The sequence below is a fragment of the Carettochelys insculpta genome, chromosome 6, assembly GCF_033958435.1.
Source record: "Carettochelys insculpta isolate YL-2023 chromosome 6, ASM3395843v1, whole genome shotgun sequence".
Taxonomy (NCBI): Eukaryota; Metazoa; Chordata; order Testudines; family Carettochelyidae; genus Carettochelys; species Carettochelys insculpta.
In genome coordinates, this window is record NC_134142.1 from 28,031,663 (window position 1) to 28,051,548 (window position 19,886).

The 19,886-nt window shown below is 48.0% G+C and overlaps 2 protein-coding genes across 8 annotated transcripts in view; both read right to left on the reverse strand.

The window, feature by feature from the left end:
• PAPOLA (poly(A) polymerase alpha) overlaps window positions 1–12,711 on the reverse strand; it is an 86,158-nt gene extending 73,447 nt beyond the window's left edge. For all 4 annotated transcript variants that reach the window (XR_012645902.1, XM_074996555.1, XM_074996556.1 and 1 more), the window contains exon 1: window positions 10,804–12,711. Coding sequence is in view for 3 of the 4 variants with exons in the window: in XM_074996555.1 (XP_074852656.1) it covers window positions 10,804–11,144 (341 nt within the window). In the remaining variant the exon portion in view is untranslated. The remainder of the gene's footprint in view (window positions 1–10,803) is intronic.
• Window positions 12,712–13,526: 815 nt separating this feature from the next.
• Window positions 13,527–19,886, reverse strand: part of AK7 (adenylate kinase 7) — a 70,720-nt gene continuing 64,360 nt past the window's right edge. For all 4 annotated transcript variants that reach the window (XM_074998719.1, XM_074998720.1, XM_074998718.1 and 1 more), the window contains one exon: window positions 13,527–15,307. In XM_074998719.1, coding sequence (XP_074854820.1) covers window positions 15,269–15,307 — 39 coding nt within the window. In that variant the 3' untranslated portion in view covers window positions 13,527–15,268. The remainder of the gene's footprint in view (window positions 15,308–19,886) is intronic.

Sequence of the window (19,886 nt, forward strand, 5' to 3'; positions counted from 1 at the left end):
CACATGCAGATTCTAATTTTATTGAAGTGCTGCCAAGAAAATTAGCATTAATTCAACAGAGAAAGAAGAAAAGAGACTCTTGTAAGCAATAAGAATAATCAATCATGTTTCTTAAACAAGAGGACTAAAGGTGATCAAAGGAAAAACAAGTTGCTGGGTTGGCTGGTTAAATCATTTCTGACACACAGATCCCCTTAACATGAGCTGCTCATAACAGTTAGATTCTTACAATATTTCTGGTGCAGCACTAAGTTACAGTCAGGGAGATGTGTAGAGGAGCGCAAGGAAATCAGGAAGAGGGGTCTGGGGCTATGCAGCTGGAAATAAATGGTGACTGGTGGTATGGAAGAGAGGATAGATGGGGAGCGGAGAGAGAAAGAAAATCAGGACAAGGGAGAGGAAATCGTGGACCTGCGGATTATGGACATGAGGGCTATCAGCTCCACACTGATTCTCCCTTCCCATTTGAAGCCACTGCTCCTTTCTCCATCCCATTCCAGTTTTCCTAACTGGGCACTGGGGAAGATACCTCCTATTCACAGCTACACCCCTCAGGACAGTGGCAACAGAGGGACTTGTCTCATGCACAGAGCAGGAGAATAAGACAGCAATGGCCTGGGGAGAGTGAGAACCCTTACCAAATGTGAGCCAGTATTCCCAGGAGCTTTGCCCTTCTGGGCAGTTCCTATCCCCTTGTGTGTTAGCCAGGATCTAGAGCAGTGTTTCCCCAAACTTTTTGGCATCAGGCCTCCCTTGTGATTTTTGAGAAATCCTCATGCCCCCCCGTACCTCTTCTTTACCATCATCCAACCTCCCCTTTTAACAAAAAATTCAATTTGTAATTTAAAATAAACACAAAAACGTGATATAAAAATGTTATTTAAAATTAAAAATAAGCACAAATAGTTTTTCTTGGCCCCTGGTGGGTGCCTGGTGCAGCCCCAGCTGCACAGCTTCCTGAACCCAGCACCAGCTGCCTGCCCGCATGAAACCTACACTGCCAGAGCCACCTGCCCAAGCCCTGCACTGCCAGGGCCAGCTGCCCACACACCCACCAGCCACCCAAGCCCTACATTGCCAGAACCAGATGCCTGCCCACCAGCCACGGGCCAGTTGCCCAAACTGCCTGAGCCCTGCGATGCCGAGGCCAGACGCCTAACCCAGCAGCCTGAGCCCTGTGATGCCGAGGCCAGCCGCCCAAGCCACACGAGTCCTGCAAGCTGGCCTGCCGCCTGAGCTCCACAAGCTGCCCACCCAAGCCCCTCCCACAAAACCAGGCACTCCCAGCCCCCAATTCTTATCCCATCGCCCTCACCCGAACCAAGCACCCCCAAACCCCCATCTAATCCCACCCTCATCCTCCATACTCCCCACCCCACACTCACTCACCTTTGTAAATGGGTCTTTGCCAGCTTCCTGCTTTTTAGAGAAGCTGCACCAGGTCACCCATGCAAAATGGCAGGGGCTGAGAGCCAGAAGCAAAGGCCATCTCCTCCTTCAGTGGGGGGAATGATGGTGGGGGGGCTGTGTTGCCTTGTGCTCCCCCCCCCCCAAAAAAAAATTTCTTCATGCCCCAGCCTGGGGCACACCCCCTCAGTTTGGGAAGCCATGATCTAGAGTGTTTCAACCCTTCTCCCTGCATCTCCCACAATGAGAACACCCACTGAAAGGAAAAGAGCAGTTCACATGTCTCAGAGCTATTGTTTCAGGGTGCATTTATGCTGAAAACATTTCACTCAGATCACTAAGCCACTTACACCTCCCTAAATCTGTTATACTGCAGACAGATGTGTCAAGCCTCTTCCCCCTACACTAGGTACAAATCTGGGGCAAAGAATATACTTCACTACTCTCACGGTTTGTCTTACCAACCCTTCACTCTTTCTCTGGAGACTGTCATCACACAGGCAGTCAGATCACTGCAACAATCCACTCAAAAAGACAACATTTGTGCACTTGTATAAATGCAACTTTCAAAAACTCAGTTGAAGAATAAGGCACACTTCATCTCTCAAGGTATAAGTGCACCTGCCCAAGATACTTCAGCTTATCCCTCCAGCAATCAGTAGTGCTATACTTAACACAGCAAACACTGCTGGAAGACACAAAGATAAATGTGAGAATTCAAAGCTGGCAACACAATAACAGCACATGGATTTGAGTCTCTCTTCATATCTACTTAATAGGTTTTAAAGCGAGACCAGATCATCAGAACATACAGGCCAGTGATTCTCAAAATGTGGGTTAGGATCCTGCTTTAACGGGGTCATCAGGGCTGGTTTAGACTTAGTGGAGCCTGTAACTAAAACACAAACCCTGAGGGCTTCAGCTTTAGGTGACAAGGTTCAAGCTACAGGCCCCACACCTTGGGTTGAAGCCCTTAGGCTTGTGTCTACTTCACACAGGTGGTGCTCACTGTGCATTGGTCCTCCTCCACCTGGGGTGGCAGGACTTGCAGTAATGTTTGTTGTCAGAGGCGGGCCATGATACAATGAAGTTTGAGAACCCTTGAGTTAGTCTAAATCCCTCAACAACACAGCTGAGATACACTACAGTGACTCTTGTACTGAGACTAATAATCTGTGATTAACTAAACTAAAACCATCTTCCATTCTTTATTTGAAAACGAGAGATGGAAAAATCTACCACTTCTTTTGGAGGTTTGTTAACTCAGTGTTTCTCAACTTTTTTTTTTTTAATAAAGTACCCCTAGCACCTACAATTTGCAGAAACTTTTTTTTCCTATCATTGCAATACATTTGTTTAAAACAACTTAATCGTAAGTGGTTGATTGGAAGAAGTTGCCTATAGACAATAAACTTGCCATCATACTTATGATTGTGCAAAAAGGATAAATAAACCAGAAGAACATAAAATACGTCCATCTTTTAATTCATAAAAAAGTCTGAGACACACTGCATTAATGCACCCTCTGGAAGAGCTCTGCAAACCCCTGTCTGAGAACCACTGTGCTAACCTTTTCACTACCTTCACTAAACTGCTCCTAGTTTCCGAAAAATGCAAGGGAGTGGGCAAAATTAAAGTCACATTATAGAGGTTTACATTTAGCCACACTAGATACTGGAAGAGGATAAGGGCAACCTTAACTATGCCATTGTCAATGTATTAAAGATCATATTCATTGCAAGGTATCAGGTTGCATTCCTACTAAGAGCAATTTTATAACATCCAAGGATAAAAAAAATTTCTGTGAAACTTCTTGGGAATTTTGCATATGTCATCTGAAACAAAGTGACCCACTATCTCTATGGTAATGTGTTATCATTAGTTTGGTGTGCATATAGAGGTGGAAGAGCACTGGAGAACCTTTTCTGTATGTTAAAATGTGACAGTGGTAGTAGAATAGAGGTTAGCAGGATTTCTACTAGGCCAATTCATACATTGGAGTATGAAGCATTAGAAGGTCTTAGTAAGAAACATTGCAACTGTATTTTGCTTCACATTCACAAGATTATCTTTGGAACATAAGGTCTAGAAACCTGATTAAAAGCAGTGTTCTTCAGAAAACTATTTCCCCTAGGAACATTTCCTACTTAGTACAATTAAGTAGCATTTTCAAAAAGTCATCACAGAATGGTCTGGAAAAAACCTATTCTTCTAGTAGGAAAGAAAAAAGTCACATTGCTGCTACAGTTCTGCTCTCCTGTGACTATGGTAATCCTCAGTACAGAGACTGCTGGACTATTCATCTCCACAGGTTCTATGGCAGAATTGCAGCATTCATTCACTGTCCCATGCCACTGCACCATAAGGGGTGAGAGGATGATTGCGGAGCACAGGTAAACCATGTAAGGGCCACGACAGAAGCTGCAGTCACAAAGAACAACCTCCCGCTTATTTCCCTCCTCAGCAAGGAAATTACCTTCCAGGATTAATGCATCTTATGGAAAATGCATGGATAATAGCGATCATAGGCACCCCTGCAGTGTTGTCTCTCCACAACACACACTAAACTACAAGGCAGCTTACCCCCATGAAATCCTCAGCCTCAGTGGTTAACTCACCATTTTCAGGGTCTTAGGTGTACTCGCCCCGGGACAGCCACTGCCATTCAGTGACAGATAAGCGAACAGTACTTGTACTTAAAGCGGCCAGTGTCTTGTGCTCAGTCTAGTGTTAACTAGCGTCCCTCTGTTAAACGTAGCATTTTGATTTCACAGATTTAATTTTGGGATCCCAACCCTTCTTGATATCACCTGCTGATCACTTGCACAGGGCAAGGAATCAGCATCAGAAAAGATGAGTTGATGTGCAAAGTTATGCTACAGGCTGCTGCTGAAAAGAATTTAAGGAGTGGAGGGACAATGAAAGGAGGAAGAACAAGGAGCACAAAAACGAAGGCTACAGACCATCTCTTGAAACATTATGAATTGCCAAACTGACATGCTCCAGGCACTGCTAGCACTGCAGACAGAAGCATCTCCATGAAATGCTGCCCACCTCCCCACTCAGCTGGTGTCCCAAGACTGTTTTCCACTTGTACGCCTCTCACCACCAACACAATATGGCCACTATCCTCTGCCCAGTGAGAACCTGCTGCGTCCCAGACTGGCTCCTTCACCATCCAGCCCTGCAGACTCCCACAGGTGCCCAATGCACTCAGTCCCCCACCCTCTGAAGTTTAGCCCAGCTAAACTAAAGCACCCACTGCACAAAACATTGGACAGCTTGGCTGTGCATGATAGCTGGGACATACACAAACCTGTAAAAGTGAAACAGCCTCACTTCCTCCTTCCCCCACCCATCTCCTCACCAGAAACTGCCATACTGCATATGTGTTCTATGTTTGTTGTTTTTAAGAAACGAAATTTGTGGATTTGAAAGCATTCTTTCTTCCAATACATGAAAACAATAAGCCACACTATCATACTAAGCGCATCCTAAAAACCAGAGTCCCTTACTAGCATTGTAGCCACTGCACTTGCTGCCTGATTCAGTATAATTATTCAGATTACTTAGGAATTCAAGTTACCACCTTTAGGGTTGATGGGTCCTTTGTCCCAGGATCAGACCAGTATTTAAATTATTCTATGGTTGGAAACCCTGATATGCATAGTTGCAACTCACACTATAGGAACTCATCTCTACACTTATAGTTTATTAATAAATGATAGGACAGTCACAAACATTCCAATTTCACAAGACAGAGGGAATGTCCAGCTATATTTCCATTCTGTATACACACAACAAGCTCTTTTATACCTGGCAACCCTGAGACTGGGAGCTCACCAGATGTTCAAATATAGCAGATAACAGGGAGCAACTGGGGGAAGGGACAGTTACCCTCCAATAACAAAATTCAGCTCCCCCACCACCTGAGCACCAGCTCAACTGCTGCCCCTACATTGTTGGTGGGGACAGCAGGGAGCCACTTGAAGATGGTGACAGGGTGCTCACACAGAGAGCCACTCTGGGCAGAGGACATGGAGCTGGCCAGTCCGCGAAGGGTGGGGCAATACATGAGAAGCTGCTGTTCATGTGTCTGTATGGTGGCAGAGTGTTGCTCACACGCTCACTTCTGCTCTCCAGAAGAGTAAGAAGGGGAAGCAGTGTCAGGGTTTGAAAGTTATACCAGTTATTTGAGAGTTCACGTTGACTGAATACCAAGTAAGACAGTTTACTGCACTCACACCATTCTTTCTAGAACACCTTTAAATATTACTGATCTTCCTCATCACCATCACCTCCCCCTCATCACCAGTGGCCACCATTCTGGCATGCTCCAAGGATTAAATCTCCTCCTACCACCCCACAGCCACTTTTCTAATATGTTACACTGATATGTTTGATACATATTTAGGATAGGATGTGTTGTTTTTTTCTTTATTTGTATTTCCTCATCTAATGAGAAGTGGTATTCCGACAGTTGGTATATCTAATGATCTCGGCGTATTATTTGTTACCATGGCCTTTTTTGCCTATATATCATATTTGTTATTTCTGTTCTACACAATTATTTAGTCTCATCTTGCTGGTTATTTTGGGGTTTTCCAAAAAATGACATTTCAGCTAAGTCTCAGGGTATTCTTGGAAGTGCCTATGCCATTGTAGGTTGCTTTCTCTACATGAAACGTCCCAAATAAATGCACATTGATTTTACTGTCTGGGTGAACAGTCTGAAACACACGGATGCTAGCTTTGCTTTAGTTCAACATACAGGATGTGGCCCATAAGTCCCTTGCATTACAGCCAAACTACCTAATATAAACCTACCATAAATAAATGTAATCAAAACCACAAAGAAACAACAAATCTGTAAGAATCTCTATGGACAAGCATACACGTTAGCGCCCTAAACTACACACTCCCATGCTTGGCAACAAATATTACTGGCTTTTAATATCAAATTGATGCCTGAAGATTTCCCTGACCTTGATGACCCCACTCTGTGCTCCTCTAAATAAACCTGGTCTCAGGCTGTTCAAACCTCCATCTACAGGTGCTACGCCTCAGCAGTCCAGCCTTGAGTGAAGCTTTCATCCTTCCTGTCACCAATACTATGAAGGGTAAAGTACATAGTTAAAAGCACAGAGATGTTATTGGCTGGGTCCAGATTCCCGCAAAAACAAGCAGGACTTCAAACAGTCAAAAGCATACTCCAGTCATCCAGCTCCTTACTGCTGTCAAGGCCCCCTGTGTATGGCTTCACAAACCATGGAATCAAGGGGTAGATGGGATCTCCAAGAATCACAATGGGCATGTCAAATAACCTCACTATGGAAACTGGCTAACAAGAGCTGAGAAATTATGCTGGGGCAGCACATGAAGCCTATGCTTTCCCCCTCCCTCTGAGCGCAGAGATACACATGGAGCAGTCAGACCCTTTGAGCGACCTAGGGCTGCAGCAAGCAGGGAGCCTTCCTCATCCTCCTGCTAGCCTGGCCTGCAGACTAAGTGCATACCAGCTGAGAGCAGATAAAATTCTGAAGTGATTTTTTAAAAATTATCAATACTAAATTTCTCATTAAAAATAGTAGTAACAAATAAAACATCATTCTACACATACATCCACAGCCACATAAAAATGAATTAATGACTCTAGTCTGTTCAGCCTAACTACTAGCTCTTGCTTATTGAAAGTTCTAGGCTTTCAATTCCTGTTTCTCAGCAGAATAAAAAGTAACGTGCAAACAAAGAGAAGCTGGATAGGATTGTTCTTGTTCTGTGTTTGGCCGCTTCTATGCTACAGCAATCTTTCAGAGCATCTTCTTTTGAAAGAGCGCATCCACACACAAAAAGCAGATCATCTTCGATCCACTCTCCTGACAGAGAGGGTCCACACAGCCCTGACTCTTGAAAGAAGGGGCCATGGATCAAAAAAATCTGGTGTGATGAGAACTGCACTCTACACATGCTTTTTACTGACACAAGCTGTCAAAAGGAGGTGCTTTGCCTGATCTCGGATTGGAAGAGGGCTGCTGGAAAAAGAGCCGCATTCTTTTGATTTCAGACAGAAAGAGGGTATTGTGTGCATGAACTCTTCATGTGTTCTTTTGAAAAAGGGCCTGATTTTTCAAAAGAACGTGTAGTGTGGGTACGGCACTTATGTGGCAGTGGAACTTGGTCAACCATGGCAGAAGAGTTAGTTAAGACACTATCTTAAAGACAGAAAAAGAATATGCAGGAAAGGACAAACTGGCATAGACAGCACAGAAAGGAAGAGTAGAATGAGAAAGGAAAGACATTCAGCACACACAGAATTTCGTATATTCCCTGCACACCTGTATCACAGAAAAACTGTCATGGATTCTGGGCACAAAAGAAAGCCTATGTAGGAATATTTTGCAGTAATTCATTCCCTGTGTAAAAAGGGAAACAAGACAAGTGTAAGCAGTACAAGGACCTAGATGCAAAAATGAAACACTATACGGAAAACTGCTTATTAGGTGAAAATTATGTGGCTGAACATGTGGATATAGCTAAGTGGACAGACCAGTTAGTACCAGATAATTCACTTTGCAATGCATCATTTTTCAACTCTCCATGCTTTTAGCATAAGATGTTTGTTGTATTGGAGCAGAAAAAAGTTGAGCTTAGTTAATGCTTATTGCTTATTAAATAAGTTAACTAGGTTTAGAATCTATCCCTCATGTATACAATACAGAAAGCTGCAGTAAGAGAAATTTAGAGCTGCCAAATGCCATTGTCAGTTTCTTATTTTATATTTTTCATGACATAATACATGATCTCCAGTGTGGATCATGGTCACACCACAATGCTGATGACATTCAGTTTATTTCCTATAGCTGTGTCTACACATGCTCCCTCCTTTCGGAGGGGGCATGTTAATTAGGCACTTTGAAAGATGCTAATGAGGTACTTACATGAATATGCAGCACCTCATTAGCATAACAAAAGCCACGCATGAGTCTAATGTGCTGCTTTCAGAACGTATGCCACTTATGTACACAGGGGCCTTTCAAAAGGACCCTCCTGACTTCAAAAGCCCCTTCTTCCTAAAACCAACTAGGAAGAAGGGGCTTTTGAAGGAGGAGGGGCCCCCTTTCAAAATGCCCCCATCTACACGTAGACCAAAGCTGGCACTTTAGAATTGTGTGTGGCCACCATTATGCTAATGAAGCACTGCATAATCATGTCAGCACCTCATTAGCATCTTGCAAAATGCCTCATTAATATGCTCCCTCTGAAAGGAGGTGACCGCTTGTAGACAGAGCTTATTTTACTGCAGCATAACTCAGCTTTCCCAAGAGAACCCCATTTTATACTTGTTTTCTCAAAAAGTGCAAGGAAGTTCAATAGGACTTACTCCAAAATTAAGTGGACTCCAAGCACAGTCAGTCTCAGCTATTTGATAGATTTAAATCAAGCCATCCAGTACTGGCCAGAGCCTACATCTGGCTCCCGAAATACCTGCCCCAGGTCACCATCTAAACCCTTTGTCCCACACATCCATTCATGCCTCCCTCCCAGATCCTGTACCAATGTTCCCTCTATTTTTTCAACCATGGGTGGAATAAATTTTGATATGTGCACCACAGAATGCACTATGCACCATCAATAGAAATGCATGCTTCCCGTTATAGGTGGCTGTGGATGCTCTGCTAAACAGCTGGGTGGCACCTGAATCCTTCCTGGGGGACAGTCCAAGTGCTCAGCTTACATGGAACGCTGCCTTGCACTCCTAACTCCTCCCCCAGGCCAGAATCCTCTTCTGCACCCACTCCCCATGCAAGTCACAACCCTCTCCTTCACCTAAATTCCCTGTCAAGCCCCATGCGTCTTCCTACACCTGAAGCTCCCTTCTGCACCCAACCGCTATCCCAGAAATCATCCCCCACTGCACCATCCATAGAAAAGTACAGCCCTCGGCCATTTAGCAAACACTTGGAGTGCCCCTTTCAGAAAAAAAAAAAAAAAAAAAGCCTACACCTGATGTTATGAATGAGACAGGAAAAGGGTTAATCTCTTCCTGACATAACTTGAACCCAGGTGAGCCAATGGGAGTGCAGTGACTTTTTTGAATTGAGAACAATTGCAGTTTAAGGGGTGTCTACTGGGGAGCCAGAGGGAGAAGAATGCCTCCCAGGCAAGTGAAATGAATCCCATAAATATCCTGGCCTTCTCAAAATCAGCCAGACAGACATAAGTAAAAGGGAAATGTATAATCAGATGCAATCAGGTTATAATAATTTTGAATTTGGTTGAACTAGCTACTTCTGTTTTCTTGTTGTTTTGTTTTATGTTTGATACTATTTTTTTTTTTGCTTTGACTTGATGTTCTCCCCCTGTAACCATTAAGCTGAATTACAAGGGAATACTCTCTCTGTCTCCAACTCCATGATTTGTCTCTTGTTTTGTGAATAAATTACTGTTTTTTAAGCAATTGATCCGATACCTGTGTCCTGACGAGGGGCTGTGAACATGTAAGCCTTGGACTACAAGTCTAGCTACCAAATTACAGTTCTTTGTCCTAAGCCGTACCCAGAGGGAGGGAACATCCCCCATGGAAAAATATTCCCAAGTGTGGCTTCTTGAGTTAAGGTGGTGTGTTTTACTTGGATGGTGGCAGCACATCCTCCAGGGTCCTGGGGATCTGTGCCCCTGGGAAATTTCAAAGTAAAGCCTGTGGATAGGCAAGGCGTTTTGAATTTTTGCAGGCCCCACTTTCTGCACTCAGAGTGCAAGAGTGGGGACAGAGTCCTGACACCTGAACTAGTGGTTTCCGCAGAACAGGGGGCGCTCATACCAGGGCTTTACATAATATCCTGAACAGAACTGCTGCTTCAGTGTAGTAAACAAACTGGGGAAAATATTTGTAGGACAACAGCTCAGTGCGAACGAATCCCACGTTAGAAGTAAATGTAAAACACCAGTCCTCCCACGTGTTGTCCTTCTGTGGAAAAGGTCCCCTTAAGGCCGCGCTTAGCCCCCTTGTTATGTACGGGGGCGGGCGGAAGGCAGGCGTGCGGCCCCCACCGCGCGGTTGTTCGAGCACGGAGGCCGCGCGGTCCCTCACAGTGGAAAAGAGCCCAGCTACAGGCGATCCGGGGCTGGTCCAGCGTCTTGGAGACAACCGGTACTGTACGATCCCTTCATCCCGGCCCTCGGAAAAATGAGGAGCAAAGGCCGGGGGGGACAGCGAATCCGGGGCCCCACACGCTGCGGCACCGGAAGAGCCTGGTAGCCTGGGAACGGAGAGAGCGCGCCCGGCGCCGCTGCGCGGGGCAAAGGCCTTGGGGGTACTAGGCCCCAAACTGAGGAAGCAGACTAGGGAGAAACAAGGCCCAAGCCTTCCAAACACCCTGCCAGGTTCCAACTTACAACGGCATCGTCTCTCCGGCTCCCCCGCCGCTTCTTCGTCCCCCTCCTCCTCCCCTGCTGCCGCCTCCGGACCGCTCACTCGTCCCGCCGGGAAGCGGAAGCCGTGAGCATGATATGGGCCGGAGCAGGGCCCTAGAGGGAGGAGGAAGCTGTTCCGCTAGGCCTAGCCCCTGCCGCCGCTTCTCCTTCCTCTTCCCCTCCGGCCTCCTCCTAACATGGCGCCCAGGCGCTACCACAAGCGACGTTCTAGAACCGGGGCCTACGCAATGACACGCCTCCGGCGTACGCCCGACACGCAGAGCCAGCTGCGCCTGCCCACTAGCTGCCTCGCTGGTCTGCATCACGGGATTTGTAGTCCTCAACGGGGAGAGCGGCGGTGGGTTTTGAAAACAAAGTTCTAACGGCTGCCAAGAAGGGGGCACGCACGCGCACGACAAAACGCTGGCTGGGGGGTGGAGATTGCCTGTCGTTCCACTCCCCTGGGGGATGGTGTCCCCCCCCCCGATCCACGGCAAGCTGTGTTGCGGCGCTAAATCACCTCTCCCCCAGACTGAGAGCGCTGTGCCGGCGTTCCCGACTTAGGGGTTGGGGGTACTGTGCGCGGCGGTAGGCTGCGAACTGAGGGCTTCCCCCACAGTACTCGGGTAGGTGACCGCTTGGGGGAGTAGCTATGCAGCAGCGCGTGTTAGCTAATTGCACACCTACAAGCTCCCTGGCGCTGGTGGGCCTGTGGTCAGCTCTGGAGACCGAGGAGCAGCGAGCTGCTGAGTCTAGCGCACTTCCTGCACGGCGGGATTTACGAAGTGTGGCGCTTCAGAGGCTTTCCACCCAATAGACTCCCTTCTGTGGAGCGAGCAGCTCTGACACAGAGGTAAGCAAGGGAAAACCGCCCCTGAAGAGTGACAGAGAGTCGCTGTGTGATTACACTAGACATCCATCCTGCAGCTCATGCCGGTGCTAGGTCTATTCGGTTTCTCTCTTTTATGCTCCGGACAGAGACATGTGGAAGGTTCACCTAAAATGTACCGTAGAATACTCAGCTTTTCTACCTGGGAAGGCTGAAGGATTGAGCTCTCTCATTTTTCTTAAATGTTCCTCTTACATTTCTAATGTTTCCACAACAATCGTGTTAATACAGTTTAGGAGAAATTTAGTGGTGTTTCTTGAAGCTTTATTTTATTCACATAAACCAGGGTGGATTACATAAGCAAGAAAAAATTCAGCTTATTGTCCAAAACAAATATTTGTGCAGTAAAATTTCTTAAGGGGAAATAATCTTGGTAAAGTTGGTATCAGAATATACTTGCTATTGTTCAAGTTTCCTGTCAAATGCAAGATACATACTGAGATTGTTGGAACACATCTCATAGAGCTGCAGGGTACCTTGGGAGGTCATTCAATCCAATTTCCTGGCCTCTGGGCAGAACCACTCACCATCCTTTTCTCCCCCTCCCCTTATTTGCCCCAAATGGCCCCCTTCAGGATTGGGCTCATACCCCTAGGTTCGGTAGGCTAATGCTCAAACCACTGAGCTATCCCTCCCTGCAACAATACTAAAGACTTAGTTTTAAATGTATCTTATCTTTGTTATTATCTCCAACTGACTTTCACATGAATGATAATTGGATTGACTGTCAATGAGATAACTAAAGCAATAAAATGTCTGTCTAACTGGAATACACATTTATCCTGGCTCTGTCACTGACTTGGCACATGAATTCATGCAGGATACATAGCATGCAGAAGAAGGATTTTGTATGTTTGAATGGAAGCACAGAGAGCATTAATGGATGAAAAAGAAACAGGAAATAAAATATTATGCATTTACTATATTCCTAGGAATGTTAGTTGTTTTTCTTTTCAAGCAGTCCCCTATAGTCATACTTTCTGTTTTGGGGGGCATGACAGCATGGAGTAGGTCCTGAAGCTCCCTGCTAGAGGCCTTGTGGTCCTGCTACACCTCAGCCCAGAAAAGGGCTGTAAAAAAGTCCTCCATGCTGCCTAGGGTGGCTGTATGGGGAAACAGGGTCCACCAGGTCAGTATAAAAAGAGCTGCAGTACCAGAATAAAGGCAGTTCGTTGTTAGAGCTGCATGAGAAGAGATGGTGTTTGGCATGTGTGGTGGTTAATGTGGGCAAGGGAAGGCATTGCCTTCCAAAATCTGCCTATACTTCCTGGCCACCCAGGAAGGCTCCCAACTCCTTGGTAGCTGAGAAGGGCTAGGGCTAGGGCTCCAGCTTCACAGCCTCCAAGTGACCAGGAAGGATCAGGCTGGGGCTGGGTGGGATTTGGCTCCCGTGGGCAGGGGATGGGGGAAGTCTGCTGAAGGGACAGGGCTTTTCAGGCTGAAAGGGTGAGGTCTTGGGTAGAAGGGGTAGGACTGAGGCTTGCCTGCCCTAGATGGGCCTTTACCCACCACTCATGATGCTCCAGGTTATTTGTTAGGGATTCTAGACAAAGCTCTGTGGTAAATGTTAAAGATGGTGCAGGGCTATTGGGAAATGGCCCAGGGAATTAGAGCAGCCGTGGGGTTTAAATGTATGGGTACAACAGACACCTGCTGTCCACAAGGCTGGGGCTCAGCCTGATAGGTGGGCCCTGGTCTGCCCCAGCCCACATTAGCCATTGTTGGGGAGCAGTCTGAATTTTGAGGTGGCTGAAGAAGGGTAGCTCAGTGGTTTGACCATTAGCTTTGTAAACCAGGGTTGTGAGCTCAATCCTTGAGGAGGCCTGGGGCCCACAGATTTAGAAGGGAAAAAAAACTGAGGGAGGTGCTTGTTCCTGCCAAGAGGGCAGGGGACTGGCCTCTTAAGGTCCTTTCCATGTGCATGAGATATGTATATCTCTCTATATTTAGTTAACAACTCTAGTGGCCCAGCTGGAGAGTTGTGTCCAGAAAACCCTTAAGAGGATGAAGACATTGCCTTCAGGGAAGGTGCCCTGGGCATCACTCTGTTCTGGGGCAGGGACAAAATAAAAGACATTATTAAAGCACACTCAGAGAGGCACCTATTGAATAGCAGGTGTGTGCTTTAGCTTTCATGATATACAGACTGTAATTCAGACATAGGGTTGTCACTGGGCAGGTCTACACTAGACTTGAAAGTCAATCCTAGATACACAATTCCAGCTACAACAATTGTGTAGCTGGAATTGACTTATCTATGATTGAATTAACTGGCCGTCTTCACTGAGGGAGAAACTCTCCCATCAATCTCCCCTACTCATGATGAGGAGTACAGGGATTAACTTTCAAGCCCTGATAATTCGATTTTGCACATCCTGACTGGGTGCACAAAACTGAATCCCGGAAGATTGACCCTGACCAGGTTGATCTGGTAAGCGTAGATGTACCCACCAACACACCACAGGGAAAGAATGCAGGCACATGCATTCCACTAAGGGGTGTATGTGAGAGGTGAGTGATCCCTGTTACAAGATGATATTGTGTTCCATTTTATACTTGAAAATGAACACTATCAAAACCTCTCAGCTCGGGACAGATGGTTTATTTGTTTTTTTTTTCCTCTGTCAAAATGCATGGTCAATAGCAAATCAAAATAACCAAAGAAAAGCCTTCCAGTTATAGATAGTAAACTAAGTGAACCACACAGGAACTCTTTATATTGTATTTTAATAACTGTTTCTATAGCAATCTTAAAACATCTTAATAAGCGTTAATGGTACAGAAGTAGTGACTATCTTTTAAATCAAATATTGATACTACCAAAACATACAAAAATAATGGCAGATCCAGATCTGGCCACAAAGCATTTACTCAGTCACTTTAGTGGTACAGAATGGCAGCGCTTCAGAGTTCCACCGTCCTTGTATAACAGATAGAGGGAGTGAAGTCCATGTCAGAATTAACTCTTGCTCCCTATTCCTAATGTAGGGTGTTCACAACCCCTGGACTGAAAATGTCTCTAGTGCCTTAACAAATACATATGGGGGAGAAGAAAAAGCTTCCTACCTGTTAATTAGTACAAAGATAGTTTTGATGCTTGTTTCTTTCCCTTTTCCCTCAGTAGCAACAGCTGCCCCTTTTCAAAAACTGGGTGACAGAATCCCATGGCCTTGTTCTTTCCTTCCATTGTGCTATGAAACCAGAAAAAATTTTCTGGTGGTGCTAGTCATGTCAACTGCGCTAGAGAATTGGAGGCAAGGAACATACTCCCAAGAATGCTGCACTTCCATGCTAATAGAGAATGGATTTTTTGGACCACAGTTTCAAACAGGTATATGCAAAATTCAAGGTGTGTTCATAAACTTAGGAGTTAGTGGAGTGCAAAGCTATTGTGTTATGAGCAGCAAAAGTAAGATGACAGAAATAAAAGTGAATACTACAGAAATTTTTTAAGAAAATACTTTCAATATAACCAGTTTTTTAAAAATATATTAGAAGTGTTCTGCCTTTTCATTAGAGTGATGATGTATTTGTTCAGGTTTTACATCTGCAGTACTCTCATTCCGTTTCAGGGTTGTTCTTGAAGAGATATTCTGCCTATAGCCAAAAGAGAGAAAAAATAAAGTTAACAGTTTTACAGACTCAGTTTTCAACTTCCTCAAATCAACAGTTTAGAGGATGATACCAGCTGAAGCAAAATCCAAGCAGCTATGAAATAGCTCCTTGATGGTAAAGCAGCAAATACGCCATCGATTTCTATAAGATGTTTTTTAATACTGTAACATCTTTATACACAAAGTTTGCAATTACTTCAAGCTAACAAAAATTGAACCACCTAATACTGAGGCCACATTGTCTTTACTCAAAAAGATAAAAATCCAGGAATGTGTACATCTTCTCTTCCAGCTTTCCCCCTTAATGGCTATGTCTACACTAGCACCCCCCTTTCAAAAGGGGGATGCTAATGAGATACTTCCGGATATGCTCATGAAGCACTGCAATGAATATGCAGTACCTCATTAGTGCAATGGCAGCAGCACTTAGAAAGCGCTGCTTTTGATCGTGCATGGCTTGTCTACATGGGGTCCTTTTCGAAAGGACCCTGCACATTTTGAAATCCCCTTATTCCTATAACTAAATAGGAATAAGGGGATTTCGAAGTGTGTGGGGTCCTTTTGAAAAGGACTCCATCTAGACAAGCTGCGTGCGATTGAAAGCAGCACTTTCAAAGTGCCACCACCATTACACTAATGAGGCACTGCATATTCATTGCAGCACTTCATTAGATTATCCCAAAGTGTCTCATTAGCATCCCCCTTTCAAAAGGGGGATGCTAGTGTAGACATAGTCAGTGTAGCTCATAGTTCTTGCTAATAGACTGCAAGCCCTCCCTGCTTCCAATAGATGCATATCATTCTGGTTCTATACATCATTGGGCAGTAACAATGTAAGGATATTATATACTACACACAGTGGCACAAAACTGATGCATTCATTCTAATCCATAACTAAGCCTTAGGCAAATTTAAGCCCTGACTGCAAATTTATGACAGTATAGCTACATCATGTAGGGGTGAGAGTGATGCAGTCATGCTGACCACACTCCCAGGCTATGTCTAAATTGTCGAGAACTGTAGGCAAAAGATACGCAAATTGGGAAAAGCGTTTGTGTATCTTTTGCCGACAGTTCTGTTGGGAGAGTCTTTTCCATCATTTGGCCCATTCATGCATGGCCAAATATCGGGAAAATCCCCTCTGTCAAGACATCCCTTCTTCCTCATGGAATGAGGTATACAGGGATAGCAACAGAACGCTCCCAATCAGCAGATCACTTCCGACAGATTTGCAGTCTGGACGCATGCTCTATTGACAAAATTTCTGTATAAGATAGAACCTGCAGTCTAGATATAGCCCCAGTGTGGACAGTACTATGTTGACAGGAGGGCTTCTCTCATTGATATAGCTACCACCACTCAGGGTGGTGCAATACTTACACTGAGAGGACAAACTCTCTCATTGGCCTATATAGCATCTTCCCTAAGGTGTAGAATGGCTACTACAGCAAGTTTACAGTGGCACAGCTGTAGAAATGCAAGCTCTTTAGTTTAGACCGAGCTGAAGCACTGCTATGGTACAGCTGCCATGATCTAAATGTAGACAAGCCCTTACAGAAAGCATCTGTTAATATTTCCTCTTCCCTTCATGCAAATTTTTTTTATTTATGGTTTCACTAGAAAATTTCACATCAGCAGGATAGCAGCAATTCTGCTCATCCTCTTTTACGGCTCACTGAGGAGCAAGGCTGAACCTGCTTTGGACATTGTATGTGGTGGGTGGGAAGTGGATAATCAGTAGAAACCCATTTTCACCCCAGTATACCAGGCAGTGTAGCTCAGTTGGCACAGAAAGTGAACCAAGACTAAACTGTGAGAATTCCTTCCATATTCCTGGGCAGTGCAGCAGCCACATATGCCACCTCCTGGGGACTTTCTAAGGTGTCAATCCAATCCAAAAATATTAAGTATCTGTGTATTCTACTTTTCATAACAACTCTTGAGCCGTGTCTACACGTGCACGCTACTTCGAAGTAGCGGCACTAAATTCGAAATAGCGCCCATCACGGCTACACGCGTCGGGCGCTATTTCGAAGTTAACTTCGACGTTAGCCGGCGAGACGTCGAAGTCGCTAACCCCATGAGGGGATAGGAATAGCGCCCTACTTCGACGTTCAACGTCGAAGTAGGGACCGTGTAGTCGTTGCGCATCCCACAACGTCGAAATTGCCGGGTCCTCCATGGTGGTCATCAGCTGAGGGGTTGAGAGACGCTCTCTCCAGCCCCTCAGCTCAATGGTGGCCGCATGGAGCGGCCCCTTAAAGGTCCCCTCCCCCTCCCTTCCTGTGCAGGAAGCTGAGGGAACGTGCAGGCGGCAGCCCAGACACGCGGCCAGCCTGCATGTTCCTCAGCCACCCACCCAGCTGCGATGGCTGCCCAGCAGCCCCCACAGCGCCCCCAGGGGACCCCCCCCAAGGGGAGCCAGGGCAGCCAGCCCAGCCAGAAGGGCAGCCAGGCTGGCAAGCGGCAGCGGGGCCCCTCCTGGATGGAGGCTGAGCTGCGGGACCTGCTGGGGCTCTGGAGCGAGGAGGAGGTGCTCCAGGTAATGGGGAGCAAGAGGCGGAACGCAGATGCGTTCGCTCGGCTGGCCGACGGCCTGGCTGCCCACGGTCACCCTGCCCGCACTCCTGATCACGTCAGGAATAAGGTGAAAGAGCTGCGGCAGGGTTACTCCTGGGCCCGGGATGCGGCCAGCCGATCTGGGGCCGCCCCCGTCACTTGCCCCTTTTTCAGGGAGCTCAGGGACATCCTGGGCCCCCGGAACACCTCCTCCCCTCTGGCCACCCTTGATACCTCGGCCGACGAGCCCCAGCAGGCCCTGCAGCCGGAGTCCGCCCCGGAGGTAAGCCCCGCACCCCGGGGGCCTCCCCCGGAGCCCACCCCCGGGACATCGCGGCAGGAGGAGGAGGGGGGCTCTTCCTCTGCAGAATCCGGGCTGCAGATCCTCCTCCTGCCATCCCGGAGCAGCAGCCGGGCCTCCGCCCCCCAGGGATCTCTAGACCATGGGAGTGGACCGACAGGTAGGTACCCCCCTCTGGTGTACACCCCTGGGCTTGAGGGGCGGGGGGTAATAGATATGTGTCCAGGGCCCCCCACATGCTCACATGGCCATGGCCCCAAGGACACCAGGGCCATGGCCCTCACAGCAATGCATCAGCCCCTGCCCCCCGCCACCCCGCACGACAGTGCCATGCCCCATCCCCGGGGCAGGGGGGAGCGGAACCTCGAGGGGCCCCCGGGAGGAGGGGGTGGGACACCCCGCAGCAGCAGCAGCAGCAACAGCAGCAGCAGCAGCATGTGATGGAGTAGGGGGAGTGCAAAACGGAGACTCAGGCTACATATGAGTGACAAGAGCCGAATAGCTCCCAGGGGCAAAGGATGATCCTGGGGCTACAGCTGGCAGGTGACACCTCTGCCCTGAACAAAGAGGAGGGAGGAGCCGAGCTGGCTTGGAATTGGGGGGGGGAGGGCGGGGGCCACAGGCAGAGGCTAGGGGAAGGGAGAGCTGGAAGACAGCCAGCCTGAGGAGGGGGAAAGCTGCATCCCAGAGGGGCACCCCTTGGGGTCTTCTCCCCACGATGGGTTGGAAGGACTGTCTCTTCCGACAGCTGGTGCTGTCACTTCTGGGAGAAACTGGGCATCTGTGGCCTAAGAAACCTCTCCTGCTGTCAGACCCTGCGGGGTGAAGTGAGAGTCGCTCCCACCAGGGGACGGGGTGCAGGGCAGGGGGACCCCTGAACCCCATCCATCACAGCAGCATCTCCCGGGGACGGGGATGGGGAACCTGCAGCACAGGGCTGGGGGCACAAAGGCCATGGCTCGGGGCCCACACTAACGCCTGTCTCCGTTCTTCTTCCCCGCGTCCTCTCCTGTGTCCCGCACCTGCACCATCAGAAGGACGGGAAGAGAGCGCCGGCGAGGCATCAGTGGTCCCGGAGAGCTCTCCGGGACCATCGCTCCAGGCCAGCCCCTCGACCGAGGACCAACCAGCCCCACGGCGGGATAGACGGCGGACCCCACACCACCACCAGCCGACGGCGACGGACCCCCAGCTGCTGGCCATCCACCGACGGCAGCTGGAGGTCGCGGAGCAGCACCTGCAGCTGCAGGAGCGGGCACTGGCCTGGCGCCAAGAGGCATGGGGAGCCTACATGGAGACTTTCAACCGCCTGGTGGACTACCTGGCCCCCCATGCCGCGCCGGCCGCCGCAGCACCCGCCGTGCCTGCTCCACCAGCCGCACCACCAGCTGCTCCGCCCGTCGCCGTCCCGTCCGCTGTCGCCCCGCCACCCACCGCCGAGGGCCGGAGCGTCGAGGGACCCCTGGAGCCAGCTGAGACTTGCCGGGCATATCTTCCGGTCCGGCCCGCCCCCAGCCAGCCCAGGACAGGGCTGCGGCCGCGGCGGGGCTCCTGGCCGCCCACGCCCAGTGCTGGATTGTAGGGGCGAGGGGCCCAGGACGTGGCCCCACCCCTTGTATATAGTTTACACTTATTTGTTTGTGCCCCCCGTTTGCCCCGTCCCCCCCATGTAAATAGTTCTCCCCTTTATCCTCCCTGGTTT